The 20,596-nt window shown below is 36.6% G+C and overlaps 1 protein-coding gene across 5 annotated transcripts in view; it reads right to left on the reverse strand.

Moving 5' to 3' along the window:
- Positions 1-204: 204 nt before the first annotated feature.
- LOC127857620 (sarcoplasmic calcium-binding protein-like) overlaps positions 205-20,596 on the reverse strand; it is a 41,118-nt gene continuing 20,726 nt past the window's right edge. For 2 of the 5 annotated variants that reach the window (XM_052394158.1, XM_052394157.1), the window contains exons 2-3: positions 1,918-2,023; positions 205-1,512 (exon numbers count right to left, since the gene is read on the reverse strand). In XM_052394158.1, the coding sequence (XP_052250118.1) occupies positions 1,071-1,512; positions 1,918-2,018 (543 nt within the window). In that variant the 5' untranslated portion in view covers positions 2,019-2,023 and the 3' untranslated portion in view covers positions 205-1,070. Of the gene's footprint in view, positions 1,513-1,917; positions 2,024-11,089; positions 12,067-12,984; positions 13,091-13,598; positions 13,969-16,615; positions 17,313-18,202; positions 18,306-20,596 lie in introns of those variants that run through there. The other 3 variants (XM_052394155.1, XM_052394159.1, XM_052394156.1) reach the window with 3 other exon arrangements.

A 20,596-nucleotide genomic window follows, 5' to 3' on the forward strand; every position in this document is an offset into this window, starting at 1 on the left:
ACATGTATTCAATATAAAGCATTTAAGGACAAATTTCAATACATGCCAAAATCTGTGAAATGGTCCCTTAAAATAAAATTACGTCCATAGTCCAAATGGAACAGTACTTGCTTCCAAGCAACTCATATTACATGACTGTCTAATATAAGACTAAATGAATGCCTCTTATTCCTTTAAATGATGACTGACAAAAACAATTACACAAATGGTTAACAGGTTTATTGGTCGTGTAGATAAATCAACAACAGCAAAACGTGGAAAGCGAACGACATAGGGTTCAAAGCAATACATCTGTATTATCAAACCAATACACAAAGGACGTATTTGTAAAGGATAGACACGTATACAATAGTAAATGAATATCCTTTCAAGGGAATGTCGTTAAACGTGGTTTTCTGTGATTGAAGAATACAGTGAAATGAATAATGGTAATCTTGCATATGTTATTTTGTCACCTTCATTGTGAATCAAAATCAATCTTGATACGAGTGTAGACTATTTAAGCAATATTTTGGAACCAAAAATCTAATGTTTTTTACTTGAAGCAAATTTATAACGAACAAGTTCATGTCGTAACCGACAGTTGAACATTTACTTGAACATAGTGTGTCATATGAACGAATCTGCGCAGGCTAATTGGGGTTCCCGATAATGTATATGTCTTTGCACAATAATAAATGTTCGATTGTACAAGAGAAAATTATTTTCAACTGTTCGCGCTCTACTTATTTTAAACGTTTATCCTAGTTTTTTATTGATCGACGTTTTATCGGGTTTGAAAAAATACTAAGATAATAAATATTCGCTGTAGAGAGTGCATACTACTTACACAAGGCTTTATCAACTAACCCCAAAATTGTCACTCACATAAAAGTGTGAGTATTAAGGGCTAACGTTTAATTCTTCTATCTCGCCACGTATACATACGTATTTTCCTCTGTTAACGTCGGAGGATAACACATACCTGACAGACGTAAACAATTTACAAATAGATCATCGGGAATATATCGAATGGAGGTACACGAATGTAATGGTAGGTCCAAGGGACATATACACAAACTGTAAGCGGTTTAGACACCGGCTTCAAATGCCGTTTTAACAATATCGGGTTTGGTCTTATCTTCGCTTGTGGCGAACTCGATCCAAGAGTTGACGATTTCCTTAAATGGTACAAGTCCGTCTATAGGTTTGTAAGCCTTGAAAAAATTGGTATCTAATGCAACATTCTCGTGACCGTAGGCTTTGAAGGCGATGAGGAATTCGTCTTCGGAAATGGACCTGTCCTTGTTGGTGTCGATGACGTCAAAGAGGATGTTAAAGCATTTCTCCATGCTCTTCTTAAATTTGGCCTTGTCGGCCGAGAATTCTTTGCTGAGCATCTTTATAAACTCGGATTCAGAGATTTCCCCTGTCTTGCCCCTAAAGATGAACTCGTTCCACCATTGCTCGAGGTTTTTCATCACTTGCTTCTTCTGTTCTTCAGGGAGATGATGCAGCTCGGAAAACTTGCTCCTGCAAAAGACAATTGCAAAATGCTTATAATGCTATGCCGTATTTGCGTGTGTGTGGCGTGCGTCCTAGAGAGAAAACAAATGAGTCGTGTTCTTTGATAACGGGGTTGTATGCATGTGCGTAAAGTGTCCGCACAGGCTAATCAGGGACGGCACTTTCCGCATAAACTAGATTTTTGCTAAGAAGAGACTTTAAACAGAACATATCATAAAGTCGGAAAGTGTCGTCCTTGATTAGCCTGTGCGGACTGCATAGGCTAATCTGGGACAACACTTTACGCAAATGCATTAAAACCCTTATAAATACATTTATTTATTTATGTCTGTATTCATTTATCTTTTTTTTTATTTTCATTTTATATATATATATATATTTATTTATGATGATTTATGACGGATGATTTACCTAGACTCCTCGACGTCAGCAAACGTAATCTTGCCATCATGGTTGACATCCAGAGACTTGTACCAGATCTTCCACTTGGAGACGAGAAATTCGTTTGCCATGGTTACTGCAACAACGAACATGCATACAGAACAATGTCAAAAGTACCTAGATTTCGTTTTAGGGGATGTACTTGTCGATGGCGACATGTATGACATAATATGAAATTCAATGATAAACACATGAAAAATGAGAGCTGTTTGCATTGACCGCATTGTAGTCATTTTAACCATGTTAGGAAAAAATCATGTTCAGAAAAATAATAAACGGACATCATGAGTTATAAATGTAAAATATCTTTCTATTCAGCAATACATGAAAAACATAACAGTGATTGTATCTCGCGACAGTGAATACTTATGGTTATGAATTAATTAAAGCTAAGAATGCAAATAACTTCTGTGTGCCTTTTATATACTGGACAGTAAAATCTTGTCGAAGTATCGCTGTTATAACCTAAAGGTATGCACAAACGTTGTACCCATGTTACAAAATTCCCTTTCTTTTAAACTTCACCTTGAACTTTATGCGCGTTTGTTTACTTATTAATTCGTCAAGACAGTTACATTCAATCATAGATCTCGGCAGATGCTCCAAAAAAAGCGTATTATTTTCTTGTTTACTTCAATCGTATGCGCGTCTGAAAATTAACACTCAACAACATATAATGCTCAATACATTAAACGTAGACCTTTATATAATTATTGTTATTACATTTTATTTCAAGAAACCCTTTTTCTGGTATAGCAATTGTATAAAGGTTACAAGATGATGACCGAAAAACAAAAGCTTTGTTTTTAACCTAATATATTATTTCTTCCAGTCGAAACCGACACAAATATAGTCGACTTTATTTGAAACTGACATTTTAAAATTTGCATAACACAGTAAAATCGCAATCAATTGCAACATTAGCTAACAGAAACCCATCCATAACTGTCGATCTTTACTTCTAGTTCAGACTAAAATGCACTTGTCCTTTTCAAAACTCGAATTCGCATTTTCCATCATTTTTTTCAAATATATGATACTGTGTACCGCTAGTCATTTCTTTAAGGTTGAATTTAAAATACAAAACTTCCTGTAAAACGTTTAATAATTCATCGTTGAACAAACGGTTATTCATTAAGTTAAATCAAAGACTACTTAAAAACTGGACTGATCGTAGTCCATACCAGGCGAAACCTTTGAATAAACATTCCACTCATTTACTTTAGTAATTCATAAAAAAAATGCATCAAATATGTCAAACTGAATTGCCATCATTAACAACTGCAACTTTGTTTGCATGGACAAATACACACAGTAGGATAAATGCAGTTACAGAAAATATCTCAGACTTACATACCTAAATTCATTCAGAATGTGACATACGCAATAGAATACATCACAGGCAGCAGTATCATAAATTTACCCCCCCCCCCCCCCATCCCGGACCCTACCCCCCCCCCCCCCCCCCCGAGCTTAACCCAGGGGTCCCAGATTGTTAAATGTACACCTTTTGTGTATGGATTGACTTTTCAACAACGAATTTTGACACAAATACACAGATTGAAAAACTACCCCTCGTATAGGTATTATATATAATACCTGGGGGCAAATTTATGATACTGCTTCCTGTGGAATACACTGGTAAGAAATGTCAAAATGTCCGCTTGTTATTTGAAAGGTGATTCAGCATGGTGGGTGTACAGCAAATCCCGGTATAGAGAGTGACATACATGGTTGAGGTTTGCATTCATCAGCTTTGCGCGATAAGTGTCGTCCTAACTAAGCCTGTGCGGACAACACCTACCGCCTAGCCTGATTTTCGCTAAGAGGCAACTTCTTTAAACGAAACATATCATTAAATTGGAAAGTGTCGGCCCTGATTAGCCTGTGTGCACTGCACAGGCTAATATGGAACGACACTTTACGCACATGTATTAACCCCCGTTTTCAGAGAGCGCGGCTTATATTATTGTGTCTTGTTCTGAGAAAACTGGGCTTAATTAATGTGCGTAAAGTGTCGTCCCAGATTAGCCTGTGCAGTCCTCACAGGCTAATCAGGGACGACACTTTCTGCTTTAATGGTATTTTTAGTTTCAAGGAAGTTCCTCCTTACCGAAAATCAAGTTTAGGCGGAAAGTGTCGTCCCTGATTAGCCTGTGAACACTTTACGCACATGCATTATGCCCAGCTTTCACAGAACAAGACATTATTTATCTAACTTCATGGTTGTGACATTTCTTTTGTCCGGCTTCTTATGAAAAATGGCCTCAACGGGGATGGGTCACGATGTATTCTCATTAATCTGGTATCTAGATTTATGTTAGGTGATTCATACGGAATACCGTTATGGCCATCATGGTTACCCCCATAAAATGCGATAGTGCGATGATGACAGACCGACAATAATATGGTGACAGTGCGATAGTGCGACAATACGATGGTTTCAGTGCGATAGTACGATGGCGACAATGCGGTAGTGCGATAATAAGATGACGACAGTGCGACAATACGATGATGACAGTGCGATAGTCCGATGTCGGCTATGCGACAATACGATAGTGCGATAATACGATGGCGACAATGCGATAATACGCTGACGACAGTGCGACAATATGATGGCGACAATGCGATAGTACGATGGCTACAATTCGATTATATAATGGCGACAGCACGATATGACTATCGCATTGTCGCCATCGTATTATTGCACTGTCGCCATCGTATTGTCGCCTTGTCGCATTGTCGTCATCGTACTATCGCGTTGTCGCATTGTCTCCATCGTACTATCGCATTGTCGCCATCGTACTATCGCATTGTCCCCATCGTACTATCGCACTATCGCATTGTCGCCCTCTGGATTTTAATGTGTAACCACTAACGGTATTCCGTAGATTCAACTGTTCATGATGGTTTCTTTGCGATGTATTATCCACTTCATCCATGACGCCATGAAAACGGACGACATGGTCTCTATATCAATTACATGATAACCATGCATCTTGTGAACAATTATTACAAGCATCGAAACCTCTTGTTTTCTTATCGAGTTTTATTTGTTGCAGTATTTTTCTCGTTTTAGTTTCATATGAGATGGACTCCAGCGCCAGCGAGTTTTTTCGCAAGGTACTTAATACATCTGTATACTTGAATGAAACTTGGTTTATTTATAAAAGGTAATGTGCGCATTATGCACGACCCTTTTTTCAACAGATAGATGGTTTAATCTCTGTTGCTTAAAAAAAACAAGTGTCGTAATAATTATATTAATGAATTTTGTATTATTATTGTTTTGTTTAACACTAGAAACTGTAAAGTTTATTTGTAATGACGTTATGTTCTGTTCAAAATGTTCTGTTCTGTTAAATATATAAGAAATGATTATGAAACTCAGAATTCAAAGCGGGCTTTATGTTTGCAATGTGTCTCTAACCCCATTCTTTTTTCCGTAAAACCAGAAAGTACATGACAAATACATGCGAATAGAACACAAAACTTTTCATATTCTAGGCGATGCTTTGCGCGACTGACGTTTACTACTTATGAAACATAACACATGTACAGATGAAAAGATAATACATGTACATATGAAATGATCATGCATGTACATATGCACATATTTTTGCGTATGAATTGATGTTGTTTGGGGACTCCTGAATGCTTGCCATACTTCCAAAGATTTTATATCATGTCATATCATTATGTGCTATTTGTTTCTGATATGCACTTCTATGTTGAAACTAAAAACAAGTAATCTAGCACTTAGTGCCCAGCTTTATAGTAAGTGTTTATCAATGCAAAGTTCGGTGTGTTTTTATGCCCCCGAAGGAGGGCATATAGTGATCGGACTGTCCGTCCGTCTGTCCGTCCGTCTGTCCGTCTTTCCGTCACACTTTGCGTTTAGGTTTCGAAAAATGCTCATAACTTCTATGTCCCTTGAGATATAACCTTCACATGTGGTATGCATGTGTATATGGACAAGGCCTTTCCATACGCACAAAAAATGTTACCCCTGTGACATTGACCTTGAACATAGGTTCCGCGTTTAGGTTTCGAAATCTGCGATTAGGTTTTGAAAAAAAGCTCATAACTTCTATGTTCCTTGAGATATAACCTTCATATTTGGTATGCATGTGTATATGGACAAGGCCTTTCAAAACGCACAAAAAATGTTACCCCTGTGACATTGACCTTGAACTAAGGGTCCGCGTTTAGGTTTCGAAATCTGCGTTTAGGTTTCGAAAAATGCTCATAACTTCTATGTCCCTTGAGATATAACCTTCATATTTGGTATGCATGTGTATATGGACAAGGCCTTTCCATACGCACAAAAAATGTTACCCCTGTGACATTGACCTATATCTTAGGGTCCGCGTTTAGATTTAGAAATCTGCGTTTAGGTTTCGAAAAATGCTCAAAACTTCTATGGCCCTTGAGATATATCTTTCATATTTGGTATGTATGTGTATATGGACTATGCCTTTCCATACGCACAACAATGTTAACCCCTGTGACCTTGATCTTGAACATAGGGTCCGCGTTGAGGTTTCGAAATCTGCGATTAGGTTTTGAAAAATGCTCATAAGTTGTATGTCCCTTGAGATATAACCTTCATATTTGGTATGCATGTGTATATGGACAAGGCCTTTCCATACGCACAAAAATGTTACCCCTGTGACATTGACATTGAACTTAGGGTCCGCGTTTAGATTTAGAAATCTGCGTTTAGGTTTCGAAAAATGCTCATAACTTCTATGGCCCTTGAGATATAACCTTCATATTTGGTATGCATGTGTATATGGACTATGCCTTTCCATACGCACGCACATATTTTACCTCTGTTACCTTGACCTTGAACTTAGGGTCCACGTTTAGGTTTCGAAATCTGCGTTTAGGTTTCGAAAAATGCTCATAACTTCTATGTCCCTTGAGATATAACCTTCATATTTGGTATGCATGTGTATATGGACAAGGCCTTTCCATACGCACAAAAAAATGTTACCTCTGTGACCTTGACCTTGAACTTAGGGTCCGCGTTTAGATTTAGAAATCTGCGTTTAGGTTTCGAAAAATGCTCATAACTTCTATGTCCCTTGAGATATAACTCTCATATTTGGTATGCATGTGTATATGGACAATGCCTTTACATACGCACGCACATTTTTACCCCTGTTACATTGACCTTGAACTTAGGGTCCGCGTTTAGGTTTCGAAATCTGCGTTTAGGTTTCGAAATATGCTCATAACTTCTATGTCCCTTGATATATAACCTTCATATTTGGTATGCATGTGTATATGGACAAGACCTTTCTATACGCACAACATTTTTAACTCCTGTAACCTTGACCTTGATCTAAGGCCCGCGTTTAGGTTTCGAAATCTGCGTTTAGGTTTCGAAAAATGCTGATAACATCTATCAAAGCGTTTATAGGGGGCATATATCATCCTATGGTGACAGCTCTTGTTTATTAATATAGCTTTAAATGCTCATAACTTCTATCAAAGCGTTTATAGGGGGCATATATCATCCTATGGTGGCAGCTCTTGTTTATTAATATAGCTTTAAATGCTCATAACTTCTATCAAAGCGTTTATAGGGGGCATATATCATCATATGGTGACAGCACTTGTTTATTAATATAGCTTTAAATGCTCATAACTTCTATCAAAGCGTTTATAGGGGGCATATATCATCCTATGGTGGCAGCTCTTGTTTATTAATATAGCTTTAAATGCTCATAACTTCTATCAAAGCGTTTATAGGGGGCATATATCATCATATGGTGACAGCTCTTGTTTATTCATATAGCTTTAAATGCTCATAACTTCTATCAAAGCGTTTATAGGGGGCATATATCATCCTATGGTGACAGCTCTTGTTTATTAATATAGCTTTAAATGCTCATAACTTCTATCAAAGCGTTTATAGGGGGCATATATCATCCTATGGTGGCAGCTCTTGTTTATTAATATAGCTTTAAATGCTCATAACTTCTATCAAAGCGTTTATAGGGGGCATATATCATCATATGGTGACAGCTCTTGTTTATAAATATAGCTTTAAATGCTCATAACTTCTATCAAAGCGTTTATAGGGGGCATATATCATCCTATGGTGACAGCTCTTGTTTATTAATATAGCTTTAAATGCTCATAACTTATATCAAAGCGTTTATAGGGGGAATCTATCATCATATGGTGGCAGCTCTTGTTTATTAATATAGCTTTAAATGCTCATAACTTATATCAAAGCGTTTATAGGGGGAATCTATCATCATATGGTGACAGCTCTTGTTTATTAATATAGCTTTAAATGCTCATAACTTCTATCAAAGCGTTTATAGGGGGCATATATCATCCTATGGTGGCAGCTCTTGTTTATTAATATAGCTTTAAATGCTCATAACTTCTATCAAAGCGTTTATAGGGGGAATCTATCATCCTATGGTGACAGCTCTTGTTTATTAATATAGCTTTAAATGCTCATAACTTCTATCAAAGCGTTTATAGGGGGAATCTATCATCCTATGGTGACAGCTCTTGTTTATTAATATAGCTTTAAATGCTCATAACTTCTATCAAAGCGTTTATAGGGGGAATCTATCATCCTATGGTGACAGCTCTTGTTTATTAATATAGCTTTAAATGCTCATAACTTCTATCAAAGCGTTTATAGGGGGCATATATCATCCTATGGTGACAGCTCTTGTTTATTAATATAGCTTTAAATGCTCATAACTTCTATCAAAGCGTTTATAGGGGGAATCTATCATCATATGGTGACAGCTCTTGTTTATTAATATAGCTTTAAATGCTCATAACTTCTATCAAAGCGTTTATAGGGGGCATATATCATCCTATGGTGACAGCTCTTGTTTATTAATATAGCTTTAATTGCTCATAACTTCTATCAAAGCGTTTATAGGGGGAATCTATCATCCTATGGTGACAGCTCTTGTTTATTAATATAGCTTTAAATGCTCATAACTTCTATCAAAGCGTTTATAGGGGGCATATATCATCATATGGTGACAGCTCTTGTTTATTAATATAGCTTTAAATGCTCATAACTTCTATCAAAGCGTTTATAGGGGGCATATATCATCATATGGTGGCAGCTCTTGTTTATTAATATAGCTTTAAATGCTCATAACTTCTATCAAAGCGTTTATAGGGGGCATATATCATCATATGGTGGCAGCTCTTGTTTATTAATATAGCTTTAAATGCTCATAGCAAGCACCATATACGTTTATAAATTAAGCACTGGAATCTATCCCTTCTTGCTATGCTTTCAAGACTCATGGGTCCGCATTCACTGACCGATTCTTAGAAAGAATATTCTTAAAACTGTTTGTGCTTAACCCATTGCATGCTGGGAAATTTGTCGTCTGCTAAAATGTCGTCTGCTAAATTTCTAAAATTAGCATTTTTTCGAAAAAAATTCAAAGAATACTATCAGAATAGCAAACAGTTTGGATCCTGATGAGACGCCACGTTTTGTGGCGTCTCATCTGGATCCAAACTGTTTGCAAAGGCCTTCAAAATTCGGTTCCAGCACTGAAAGAGTTTAACTTCTTGTCAGGTGTAGTGTAGGTGAATAAGGGACCGAATTAGCTTGAACAATTGTTTTCATGAATTGCTCAAAACTTCAACACCTACTTAGGTAAACAGTTATTTTACTGAAGATACCAATACAATGGTACTAATAAGGACGTTATGAAAAATATGTAAATTTCTTGAGCGTTCATACGTTTTACGATAAACACACATTTCAAAGAATCATCAATTTATGTGTACACATAACTTGACCGAAGCGTTAACGGATGATAGCTCAACTAACTATTCACATTTCGAGAAGTTGCGTCCCAGACTTAAAACTTTATTGTGAATATATCGACTTTAAAGTGGTTTCTGATAAACATTCGTTGATGAACTCAATGAATAATGTTTAAATATCAATACAATTGAGTTTCTTGTAGTTTTAAATGTCTCATTAAAAACTTAACCCATGTGTGCATAGTGTCTAGAAAAAAGGCCTTGGCAAACAGCGTAGACCCAGATGAGACGCCGCGTGATGCTGTAATTTCTGTAAGAAATATGTTAAATATAGAAATAAATATACTAGACATCCCTAATTTTGGAAATAAATGGATCCAATTTAGAAGGATGTGAGAGCCCACAAGGCATAAATGGGTTAAGCACGATCACAATTTAAAAACGTTACCAGAGTATGCGTTAACACGTACAATAGAGACAAATAGTTGAACCCTTTTTTGTACCGTGAAACCGATTAATGATTAACCCATTCATTCCTAGCGTCCTGAAAAAATGACATTGCAAACAGCGTAGACCCAAATGAGACGCCGCATGATGCGGCGTCTCATCTGGGTCTGCGCTGTTTGCTTAAAGGAATTTCAGTAAGTCATATTCTAAATATAGAAATAAATATACTTGACATCCCTAATTTTGGAAATAAATTGATCCAATTTAGAAGGATGGGAGAGTCCACTAGGCATAAATGGGTTAAACTCGAGTTTATCAGTCTATATGCGATTTATCTTCCCAGAGGATTATTCACAGTTATAGTGTTGTTATGTTTCTTCTAATTAAATGTCTATTGAATAATGTCTATGGGGTCAATGTTTCGTTAAAAGACGGAACCATAGGTTTTCCGAAGTACAATTAAATTGATCTAGTGCTATTAAATAACGGCCGTGCTCTGTGAAAAGAGGATTTAATGCATTGTGCGGAAAGTGTCGTCCTATATTAGCCTGTGCAGTCCGCAAAGGCTTATCAGGGACGATACTCTCCGCCTTAACTGGCTTTTTGCTATGAGACTTTCTGTTAACGAATATTACCATAAAAGCGGAAAGTTTCGTCCCGGGTTAGCCTGTGCGGACTGCACAGTCTAATCTGGGAAGACACTACACGCGCATGTATTAAACCCCCTTTTCACAGAGCGGGGCCCATATAATAGAAGTATCCTCTAATGTTTAAACTCAACATTCGTCACCAAATGAATATTCTTGTGAACAAACCACAATGAGAAAGGTACGTTTTTTGTCTGTATTAAGAGAAAGTAGTTTATACGCCTTCGTCGTATGAGTTTTGTCGGTACTATGAATTAAGACAACAAAAATAATGTGGAAGGCACGTTTATTATGGGATCAAACTGTCGACAGTACAACCAATGTGCATGATAACATTTGCTAGCATATGCTGATATTACTGTTTTTAATGGCTCGGTCCCGCACAGTAATATTACCCCGAGCCACGCTCTGGAAAAAATGGCTTAATGCAGGTGCGTAAAGTGTCATTTTAGATAAGCATGTGATGTCCGCGCGAGCTAATCAGGGACGACTCTTTCCGCGTATAATGGAAATTAGTTGTTTTTTAAAGACCTCTTTAAACAACAAATTCTATAAAAGCAAAAAGTCTCGTCCTTGATTATCCTTTGAGGACTGCGCAAGATAATCTGGGCTGACACTTTACCACATTCTTAGACCCAGTTTCCCCAGAACGCGGTTAACTATAGAAGCTGCGAGCCAGGGATAAACCAGACCGTTTCTTTGTGTTCCCTGTCGTGAAACTCAACTGGCGTAAGTCAATAAACGGTAGATTGTCAGGAGTTAACTTAGGTAAACATGTTTGGACCAAAATAGTTTGTTCAACAGTCATTAGACTCCCGACTCGAATGCCGTTTTTACAATATCAGGCTTAGAAGAATCTTCGCTTGTGGCGAAACTAATCCATGAGTCGACAATCTCCCTCAGTGGTACAAGCCCGTCTTTAGGATTATAGGCTTTGAAAAACTTTGTATCCAAGGCAACATTCTCGTGACCGTAGGCTTTGAAGGCGATGAGGAACTCGTCTTCGGAAATGGACCTGTCCTTGTTAGTGTCGATGACGTCGAAGAGGATGTCGAAGCATTTTTCCATGCTCTTCTTAAATTTGGCCTTGTCGGTTGTGAAATCTTTGTTGAGCATGTCAACAAATTCGGACTCTGAAATCTCGCCAGTCTTTCCCCTGAAGATGAACTCATTCCACCATTTCTCAAAGTTGTCCATCACCTGCTTTTTCTTTTGTTCGTCCAAATGATGCAGCTCGGAAAACTTGCTCCTAAAATAGAAACGGCTTCGTAAGTTAAAATGTTTATGTTTTGTAAAACTTTAAGGTAGTTTGACGCAAATATTACAAGTAAGGGATACGTTGATATCGATTTTGAGTGGCTTTTTGTAGCTGCTAATATGTAACACATATCATATATGATAATGTATTGATAATTTTTAATTTGATAACAAACATTCGGGCAAACTGGTGTTATAATATCATTTCACGTTTGCATTACCTTGATGTTTTCGATCCCGCATGTATAGTTTATATTTATTAAACGATAATAACGTATTTTTTATCAAACAATCTTTATTTGTTTTATCTACATCAGCATTTTTAGATTATATTCAAATAAATAGCATTCAGGACATTTATTGCCTAATTTTAACTTCAAACACCCTCATTTCAAACACAGAAGCTTCAATTAAACTCGCAATATTCATGTGTATCCCTGTTTAATTGAATGTTATGTTTATTCATTAAAATGTATTAATATCAAAGTATTTTACATATTTCATAAATATCAATGTAACTCTTCCCTTCTTCAAATTCCTACCTTAACAGGGAGCTGAATAGTGTTATATACTTAAATTATAACTTATTCAAACGAAAGTGAAGATCAAACAATTACAACACCTGTGTTTAAGACAAGCAGGCTTCTTTCGCTACTAAAAGGTTGCTCGAAATTTAACCCTTTCAGTGCGGGAATCGAATTTTAAAGGCCTTTGCAAACAGTTTGGATCCAGATGAGACGCCACAGAACGTGGCGTCTCATCAGGATCCAAACTGTTTGCTATTCTGATAGTATTCTTTGAAAAAAATCGAAGAAAACGCTAATTTTAGAAATTCAGCAGACGACATTTAAGCAGACGACAAATTTCCCAGCATGCAAAGGGTTAACAATTGTAGAAGCACATATCTAACCTAGACTCCTCGACATCAGCAAATGAAATCATGCCATCATGGTTGACATCCAGGGACTTATACCAGATCTTCCACTTGGAGACGAGGAATGCGTTTGCCATGGTAACTGAAATAGGCAAATGACACATTGAATATTCAATTTATCATTATTTCAAGTAATAGTGTTTGGTTTATGACGATAATGCTTAAAATGCGTGTGATTTAAGAAACAGCTATACTGATCATAAGAATATTGATGATACTAGTGCTTGAGTTTGATATGCGTTAGATGGAAGTATCAAAGGGTTGAAGTATGTAGTATTGATGATAGTCGAATAGTTAATTGGCTTAACTTACAATATTGTCCTTTATAATATGTAAAAACAAAAGGTCATTATCAAGGTCAAAATAAGGTCAGGTGATATGGAAAATGTTGAGAATGTTCATAGATTGCACCCATGATATTAATAATAATCAAATCAATTTGATCATATCTAGATTACGTTGCTGATGCAATTATTTTTAAGAAATCAAACACAGACGATTCAAAATGAAAGTTATATAATGACAAAGGGAGACACAACGAAATACTATTAAATAAACGGACTAGTAAATAAAGACAAAGGAATACTTACATCGCGTTTGTCTTGGATACAAACAGGAGGCAACATGCAGTTCCCTTGGTGAAGATATACGTAAAAACGTGGCGATTACATAATACAAACGGGCGGGGACATGCTCACGAGTAAATGCACCATCCAATAAGTTTGTGGGGAGTTCGTATAGAGGTTGCATACGGATTGTTAATGTCGCCGATTTATTTCCAATGACGTTTTAAAGGAAAAACACAATAAGGTCAAAGAGTTAAGTACGGCATTGCAACCTGAATTTGAAAGAGCAATATCATTATCCGTACACTATTAACCCAATTATGCCCAGTGGACTCTCCCATCCTTCTAAATTGGATCAATTTATTTCCAAAATTAGGGGTGTCAAGAATATTTATTTCTATATTTAGAATATTCCATAAAGAAATTCATTTAAGCAAACAGCGCAGACCCAGATGAGACGCCGCATTATGCGGCGTCTCATCTGGGTCTACGCTGTTTGCAATGTCCTTTTTTCAGGACGCTAGGCATAAATGGGTTAAAAAAAAGCAATGTTTCACTGTGTATGTTTGATTAAGTTTTGATTGTTGCTGTGTTATGTAATCATATTCAGAGAATGAGAGAAGTGAATTGTACATGTTTTCGTTTCTTGTCGGCATAGATTACTATAACACCTTGGACCTTGATACCGTGCATGTATTGTGCAGTATCTTTGTCTGCTGATTGAGAGTATACACTTAGAACAATGTTTTAATCTACGCCAATTACAGGGCATAGTATATAACATCATGTGTTGAATATAATTTACATAATTGTTAACAGATGTTAAATAAATATTTAACGTATATACAATCAGACAAAGCAGTAGTAAGACAAATGAAATTGTTCAACATCGGGAGATTTAACGGAAAATACAAAAGAAATGTCAGATTGGATAAGATATTTTATGGAAATCAACCGGCCTCATCATATATAGTAAAGTGTTATTTTATAAGAAAAAAATATGCCTCTTTTATAAACTCAAACGCGTTCTACGCAGACGATTGAATCAATCTCGTTTTAAAGAAAAGAACAGAACAAAACAAGAAAAGAATACAATACAATAAAATGGAGTGGAATTTAGTAGAATATAATAGAGTATAGTAAAAAAGCATCAAACTATAATTTTAACCTTTATCTCGTACCTTTATCTTACTTTAGCACAGTTACAACATCGCTTTATAACCGTTTATCAAGTGTACTCTTTTTTCGTATTATCAGCATTAAGCCCCGTTTTCGCAAAGCGAGGCTTATTTGAACAAAGTAAGAAAACCACTATATGGTGTTCAATACCATATGTCATCGTGTTGATTCTGAGAAGCAGAATTGTATAGTTACTTTACCGTTACCGTCCATTCCATGCATGATACCCCAAGGGTATATTAACCACAGGGACAGTACTAAACCAATCTTCGTTGAGTACTAATATCTGATGTCATGCCAAATATCAAAGCGGTTGGCCTAGTGGTTTAACTCTTTCAGTGCGGGAACCGAATTTTGAAGGCCTTTGCAAACAGTTTGGATCCAGATGAAACGCCACAGAACGTGGCGTCTCATCTGAATCCAAACTGTTTGCTATTCTGATAGTATTCTTTGAAAAAATCGAAGAAAATGCTAATTAAAAAATTCAACAGACGACATTTGAGCAGACGACAAATTTCCCAACATGCAAAGGGTTAAGAGGCTCAGATTGTATAACATATTTTGCTTCATAACTCTATATTAATCATTTACTCTGGCGAATCCCACATGCCCGGTTTAAACAAAATTAAACCTGGTTTAAACCAGGTTTAAACAAATTAGTGAAGGAAAACATCGCCGAATATCTAAGAAAATCAGATATAGGGAAAAAAATTGTTTAATTTTGTCTTGTGTATATGCTATGAAAACAAGTTATATCCATGGTCGGGCACGTTGTAACCACAGGGGCTTGGGCACGTTGTAACCACAGGGGCTTGGTCTAAACAAGCTTTAGGTCGGGTTTAACCGTATAATATTACATGCGAAATATCAAACGTATTTGCAAGGTGGCTTGAGGGAAGTGTTCACTTTATACAAATAAGAACAAGTAACTCCTACGGTGGGCATAATTTTGATCCCCGAAACATGATTTTCACCAAATTTGAATAGGACGTTGCACAAAAAAAACGTGGTCAGCTTTTAACACACGATAATGATTTTTAGTTTAAACGTATTTATTGCATCAAATATACATGGAATTGGATTACAATTACTTGCATGTACATTTTCAGCGGACAAGAACGATTTGAACGATGTTTTTTTTTGTAATCTAAGGATCATGCCTGTGCACAAAATTTGATAAAATTTGTCGGATTCAAAAACACATTTAGTCTTTGAAAGAAGCAAGCAAACGTTGGGAAAGCCTTTCAAAGTAAAATATATACATCGGAATAAATTACCTTCCTTTAATAAAAGAACTAGCGGATGGGAACATAACTTTCTCTCCTTACTTTGATTTTGGAATTTCCTTATTCTTTTTTCACGAAAGAGCGTACGTAACACATAAACAAGGACGATACGAGCGCCTTCTACTTTACATGTATGGGCGATTTGTCTCCCTTGCGGTTGCCAGCGATATGAAGGCAACAACTATACTAATTAATCCATTTATGCCTAGCGTCTAGAAAAAAGGCCTTGGTAAACCGCGTAGACCCAGAAAATACGCCGCATGATGCGGCGTCTCATCAGGGTCTACGCTGTTTGCTGAAAGGAATCTATGTAAGAAATATTCTTAATATAGAAATAAATATACTAGACATCCCTAAATTTGGAAATAAATTGATGCAATTTAGAAGGATGGGAGAGTCCACTGGGCATTAATGGGTTAATGTAAATAAACATCGCCTATGTTATATTGAATATGTAATTATGGTCTCATGAGCACCATCTTAGAAGGGAACGTTTGCATAAACAATCGCACGTTTGAAAATTCGACGCCAGAGGTACACATGGTTATTTGGGAAATTTAAAGTCATAAGTAGAAATGGCGGTTTATTATTTTATTTCAAAGTCGTGGGTACAGAACAAACACATAACGCATTTTTGGAAAACGCAAACGATTAACGTTCGAAGCCTGATTGAATTGAAAGAAAAATAGTATCTCAAGTCCCGCATACTTTAAGTAAGTCTAAATTCGCGCATTCAGTTTATTGGTTCTTAAACGCGCATTACGCTTCCGTCGTTTTCCAAAACACTTTTGGTAGAAAAATCGCACTTGAGCAAAGAGTCTGGGTTGAAAGTTAGACGCCGCCCTCGAAGGCTTTTTTCACAATGCTCTCTTTGGACGAATCTTCGCTGGTGACGAAGTCGATCCACGAGTCCACAATTTCTCGAAGAGACACGAGACCATCTTTTGGGTTGTACGCCCTGAAGAATTTGGTATCCAAGGCAACGTTTTCGTGACCGTATGCTTTGAAGGCGATTAGGAACTCATCTTCGGAGATGGACCTGTCCTTGTTGGTGTCGATAACGTCAAAGAAGATGTTGAAACACCTGGTCATCTCTGCCTTGAACTTGGACTTGTCCTTGACAAAGTCGTTGGAAAGAGCGCCGATAAATTCATCCAAAGATATTTCGCCCTGGTTTCCACGGAAGACAAATTCATCCCACCACTTGGAGAAGTTTTCCTTCACCTGGTCGGCTTTGGCCCCTTCTAGATGGTGTAAGTCGGAGAATTTGCTCCTGCAATACAGATCGGATACCATGCACCATCTTACAAATAATGTGGTCAACAATCGGTTTATGTACATGTACTAGTACATATTATGTTTATAGAATCCGTTGTGTCTATATATCTAACAATACCAAAGCTTAAGTGCATTTATTGAATATACTTTAATCTATTCTTTATTTATTTGATTTAGAAATGCGGGTTAAATCTTGCTGACTGTGTGTAATGGTAGACGAATAATAGTACTTAGTGATAAGACAATAACAAACAAATCTGACGTACATATTGTAGACAGAATGCCGCATAATTATCACATGCATATTTGAGACCATATACACTGTTTACAGGCAATCTATTGAAAGAAAACACAAAATTCCAAAGATTGTTACAATAAACAAAGTAACTGAAGTTCTGAATAATGTTCCCAACAGACCTAATGGGGTGACGAATTCTACCCAATTGTGTTCGAGTAAACGCATGAAAAACTAGATTGATACGCATTAATTATTTATTTTGTGTTCACATTGATTAAATGCATAATTGTGTGCTTATTTTTATGGCTTGCAATCAAAACTTATCTTAAGAAATAGACAGAAACCTCGAAAGCATAAAGTTTTAGATTGCAATAGAAGAATCGTCCAGGATTAGTTTTGCTGGCCGCTCCGGCTAATCAGGGACTTCACTTTCCATTTTTATTGAAGTTTTCTTTTAATTCTGCGACGACACTTTACGACATGCATTAAGCCCCGTTTTTCCAAAGCGATGCCCATATAAAACCAGAGTACACCTTTTCAGTTGCTGCTGATTTAACATCGAATCACGCCCAAAATGAGACAACATCGACATAAGAGTGGTGATCGAAATCCAGTCAGTATCAGAACTGTTGGGGGAATGAATTTACCTGGACTCCACAACATCTTCAATGGAAATCTTGCCATCATGGTTGACATCTAGGGACTTGTACCACAGCTTCCACTTGCTGAGGAGAAATTCGTTGGCCATTGCTGAAAAGGGCAAATCAAACTTAAGCAAAATTGTAAACCTCTAAACGCTAAACGAGCAAATCCTCAACGACATAATTATACCTGAATAAACCATTGCGTTCCCTTCCATGGTCGTATGAGCCCGTATCGACAAAACGTTGGGAATTTAATGTTTGAGACGAGAAAACGGAGGCAATAATCTTTAATTAATTAACCAAGGTGACAGTACGACTCCAGAGCAGTATTTAAATTATGCATGAACATCTTGTCTGCAGGTTTATTAGGTTTATTAACTTAATAAATGTAGTCTGAAGCAATGAAGGCTAAAATAGTGTACTATTGTAACATAAAGTAGCTGAACAGAACTTAAGTTTTTGGTTACATAATACGTGTGTGTAATACACTCAAATAATCACAGTTGAGGCATGAAATTGAAACAATATTGCTCTTCAAAAAATATTCGATTTACTTAAGAAGAATTTTCCAACATTCATAAAGCGTAAGTAGAAGAAATTTTAAGTTGAATCGATTAATAATAAGTTACAAATGTTTTTAAACTTTCTATAACACACATACAAGCAAATGAGCCTAGCTATGTTAAATCCGGGCGTAATGCATGTGCGTAAAGTATCGTTACAGATAAGCTTGCGCAGTCCTCTCTAACTAATCAGGGACGCTAAATTTTTCTATTGTGGAATTGTAAGTTGAAATGAAATCTCTTCTTAACGAATGTCCGGTCTAGGCGTTCCAGATTAGCATGCGCAATCCGCCTGTGACGATACTTTTGGCACAAGCGTTAAGGCCTGTTTTCCAAATAACCGGCCAAAATATGTGTTATAAAGTTAAGCTATGCGCAAACATGCGGAACTGTGCAATAATCAACACACAAAGCTAGCATATGTATAAAATATGAGTCGTGCTCTGAGAAAACTGGGCATAATGCATGTGCGTAAAGCGTCGTCCCAGATTTGCCTGTGCAGTCCGCAGAGGCTAATCAGGGAGACACTTTCCGTTTATATTGGATTTTCGCTAAAACGAGACTTCATTTAAACTAAAAATGTCATAAAAGCAGAAAGTGTCGTCCCTGATAAGCCTATGCGGACTGCACAGGCTAATCTGGGACGACACTGTACGCACAAGCATTACGCCCTGTTTTATCAGAACGCGAATCATATTGACGCTTATTCAACACGCATAATGTATATGTATTCAACACATATAACCACATATTTGTAATCGGGTATCAGTTATTCAATTAGTGAGATAAATTACGAGTATATTGTAGAAAAACTGTACATTACAATAACACTCAACTATTGTACACTAATACCCCAAACCTTGATCGATATTAAACAGCATGTTCTTAAAGAACTAAAGGGCATCAGAAACAAAAATTCAAAACCATCTAAATTAGCAAAGATGTCATTCTTTAAAAAATGTTCAAATGTTTTCGTTTTGCTGAATAGTTCACCATAACTAAAATATTATCTTAAACTTCGTAGAGTACCGATTGTGCTTTTGTCCTTTAAGAGTTTGTTTGACTATTGATGAAAATGGGTATGTATAAAACTTATAACGTTCCTTTTTTAACAAATTCTGTGATTTTGGGTTGAAGTTGAAGTCAATAAATCAGCTGGTGAAATCAGTTTTAATGAAAAAGAATAACGCGATAAATGTGTACGTTTAGTCAGATATGACGTTCAGCTATTCGAAACCAAAAATAATGTTTGTTAAACATTGCGTGTGCGTTGAAAGTATCAAAAAGGGAAGGCGCTGCCAGCACCAGTTCATACATCGTTTATTATTATGTTAGAACATAAGGGAACTAATTAGGCTACTTAATCACCGACTGCGGGTGTTATTGTTGGCGTATTGGCTCAGCGTGGTGGCTGCGATAAACGAATGATGATAATGATGATATGTATCTCAAGCACGGCTATCTTAATGCAGTCTAGATTCATACACGTGTAAGTCATTAACATTCCGCCAGCAAAATCAAGCAAACATGCAACGGCAAATGTGTGCCGCTTCTATAAGACATATAATGCAAATACACAATCACTTCAATAAACATTGTTAGCAGATTAATACAACAAATTGTCAATATTCTAGATGACTACATTATATAGAGCAATGAGCACTAATGCTATGCGAAATGTTGTTCTCAAAGCAATATTCATCAATGTTACAAAGCAGTAATAAGACGAGCTGACTATTTTTTCGCACATTGACACAATGAGAAGCGAAACATTCAAAACGGGCATTCCATGAGACAAACAACTATTACTAAATGAAAGCAGATTCGGTTGCAT

Source organism: Dreissena polymorpha, chromosome 14 (genome assembly GCF_020536995.1).
Source record: "Dreissena polymorpha isolate Duluth1 chromosome 14, UMN_Dpol_1.0, whole genome shotgun sequence".
Lineage (NCBI taxonomy): Eukaryota > Metazoa > Mollusca > Bivalvia > Myida > Dreissenidae > Dreissena > Dreissena polymorpha.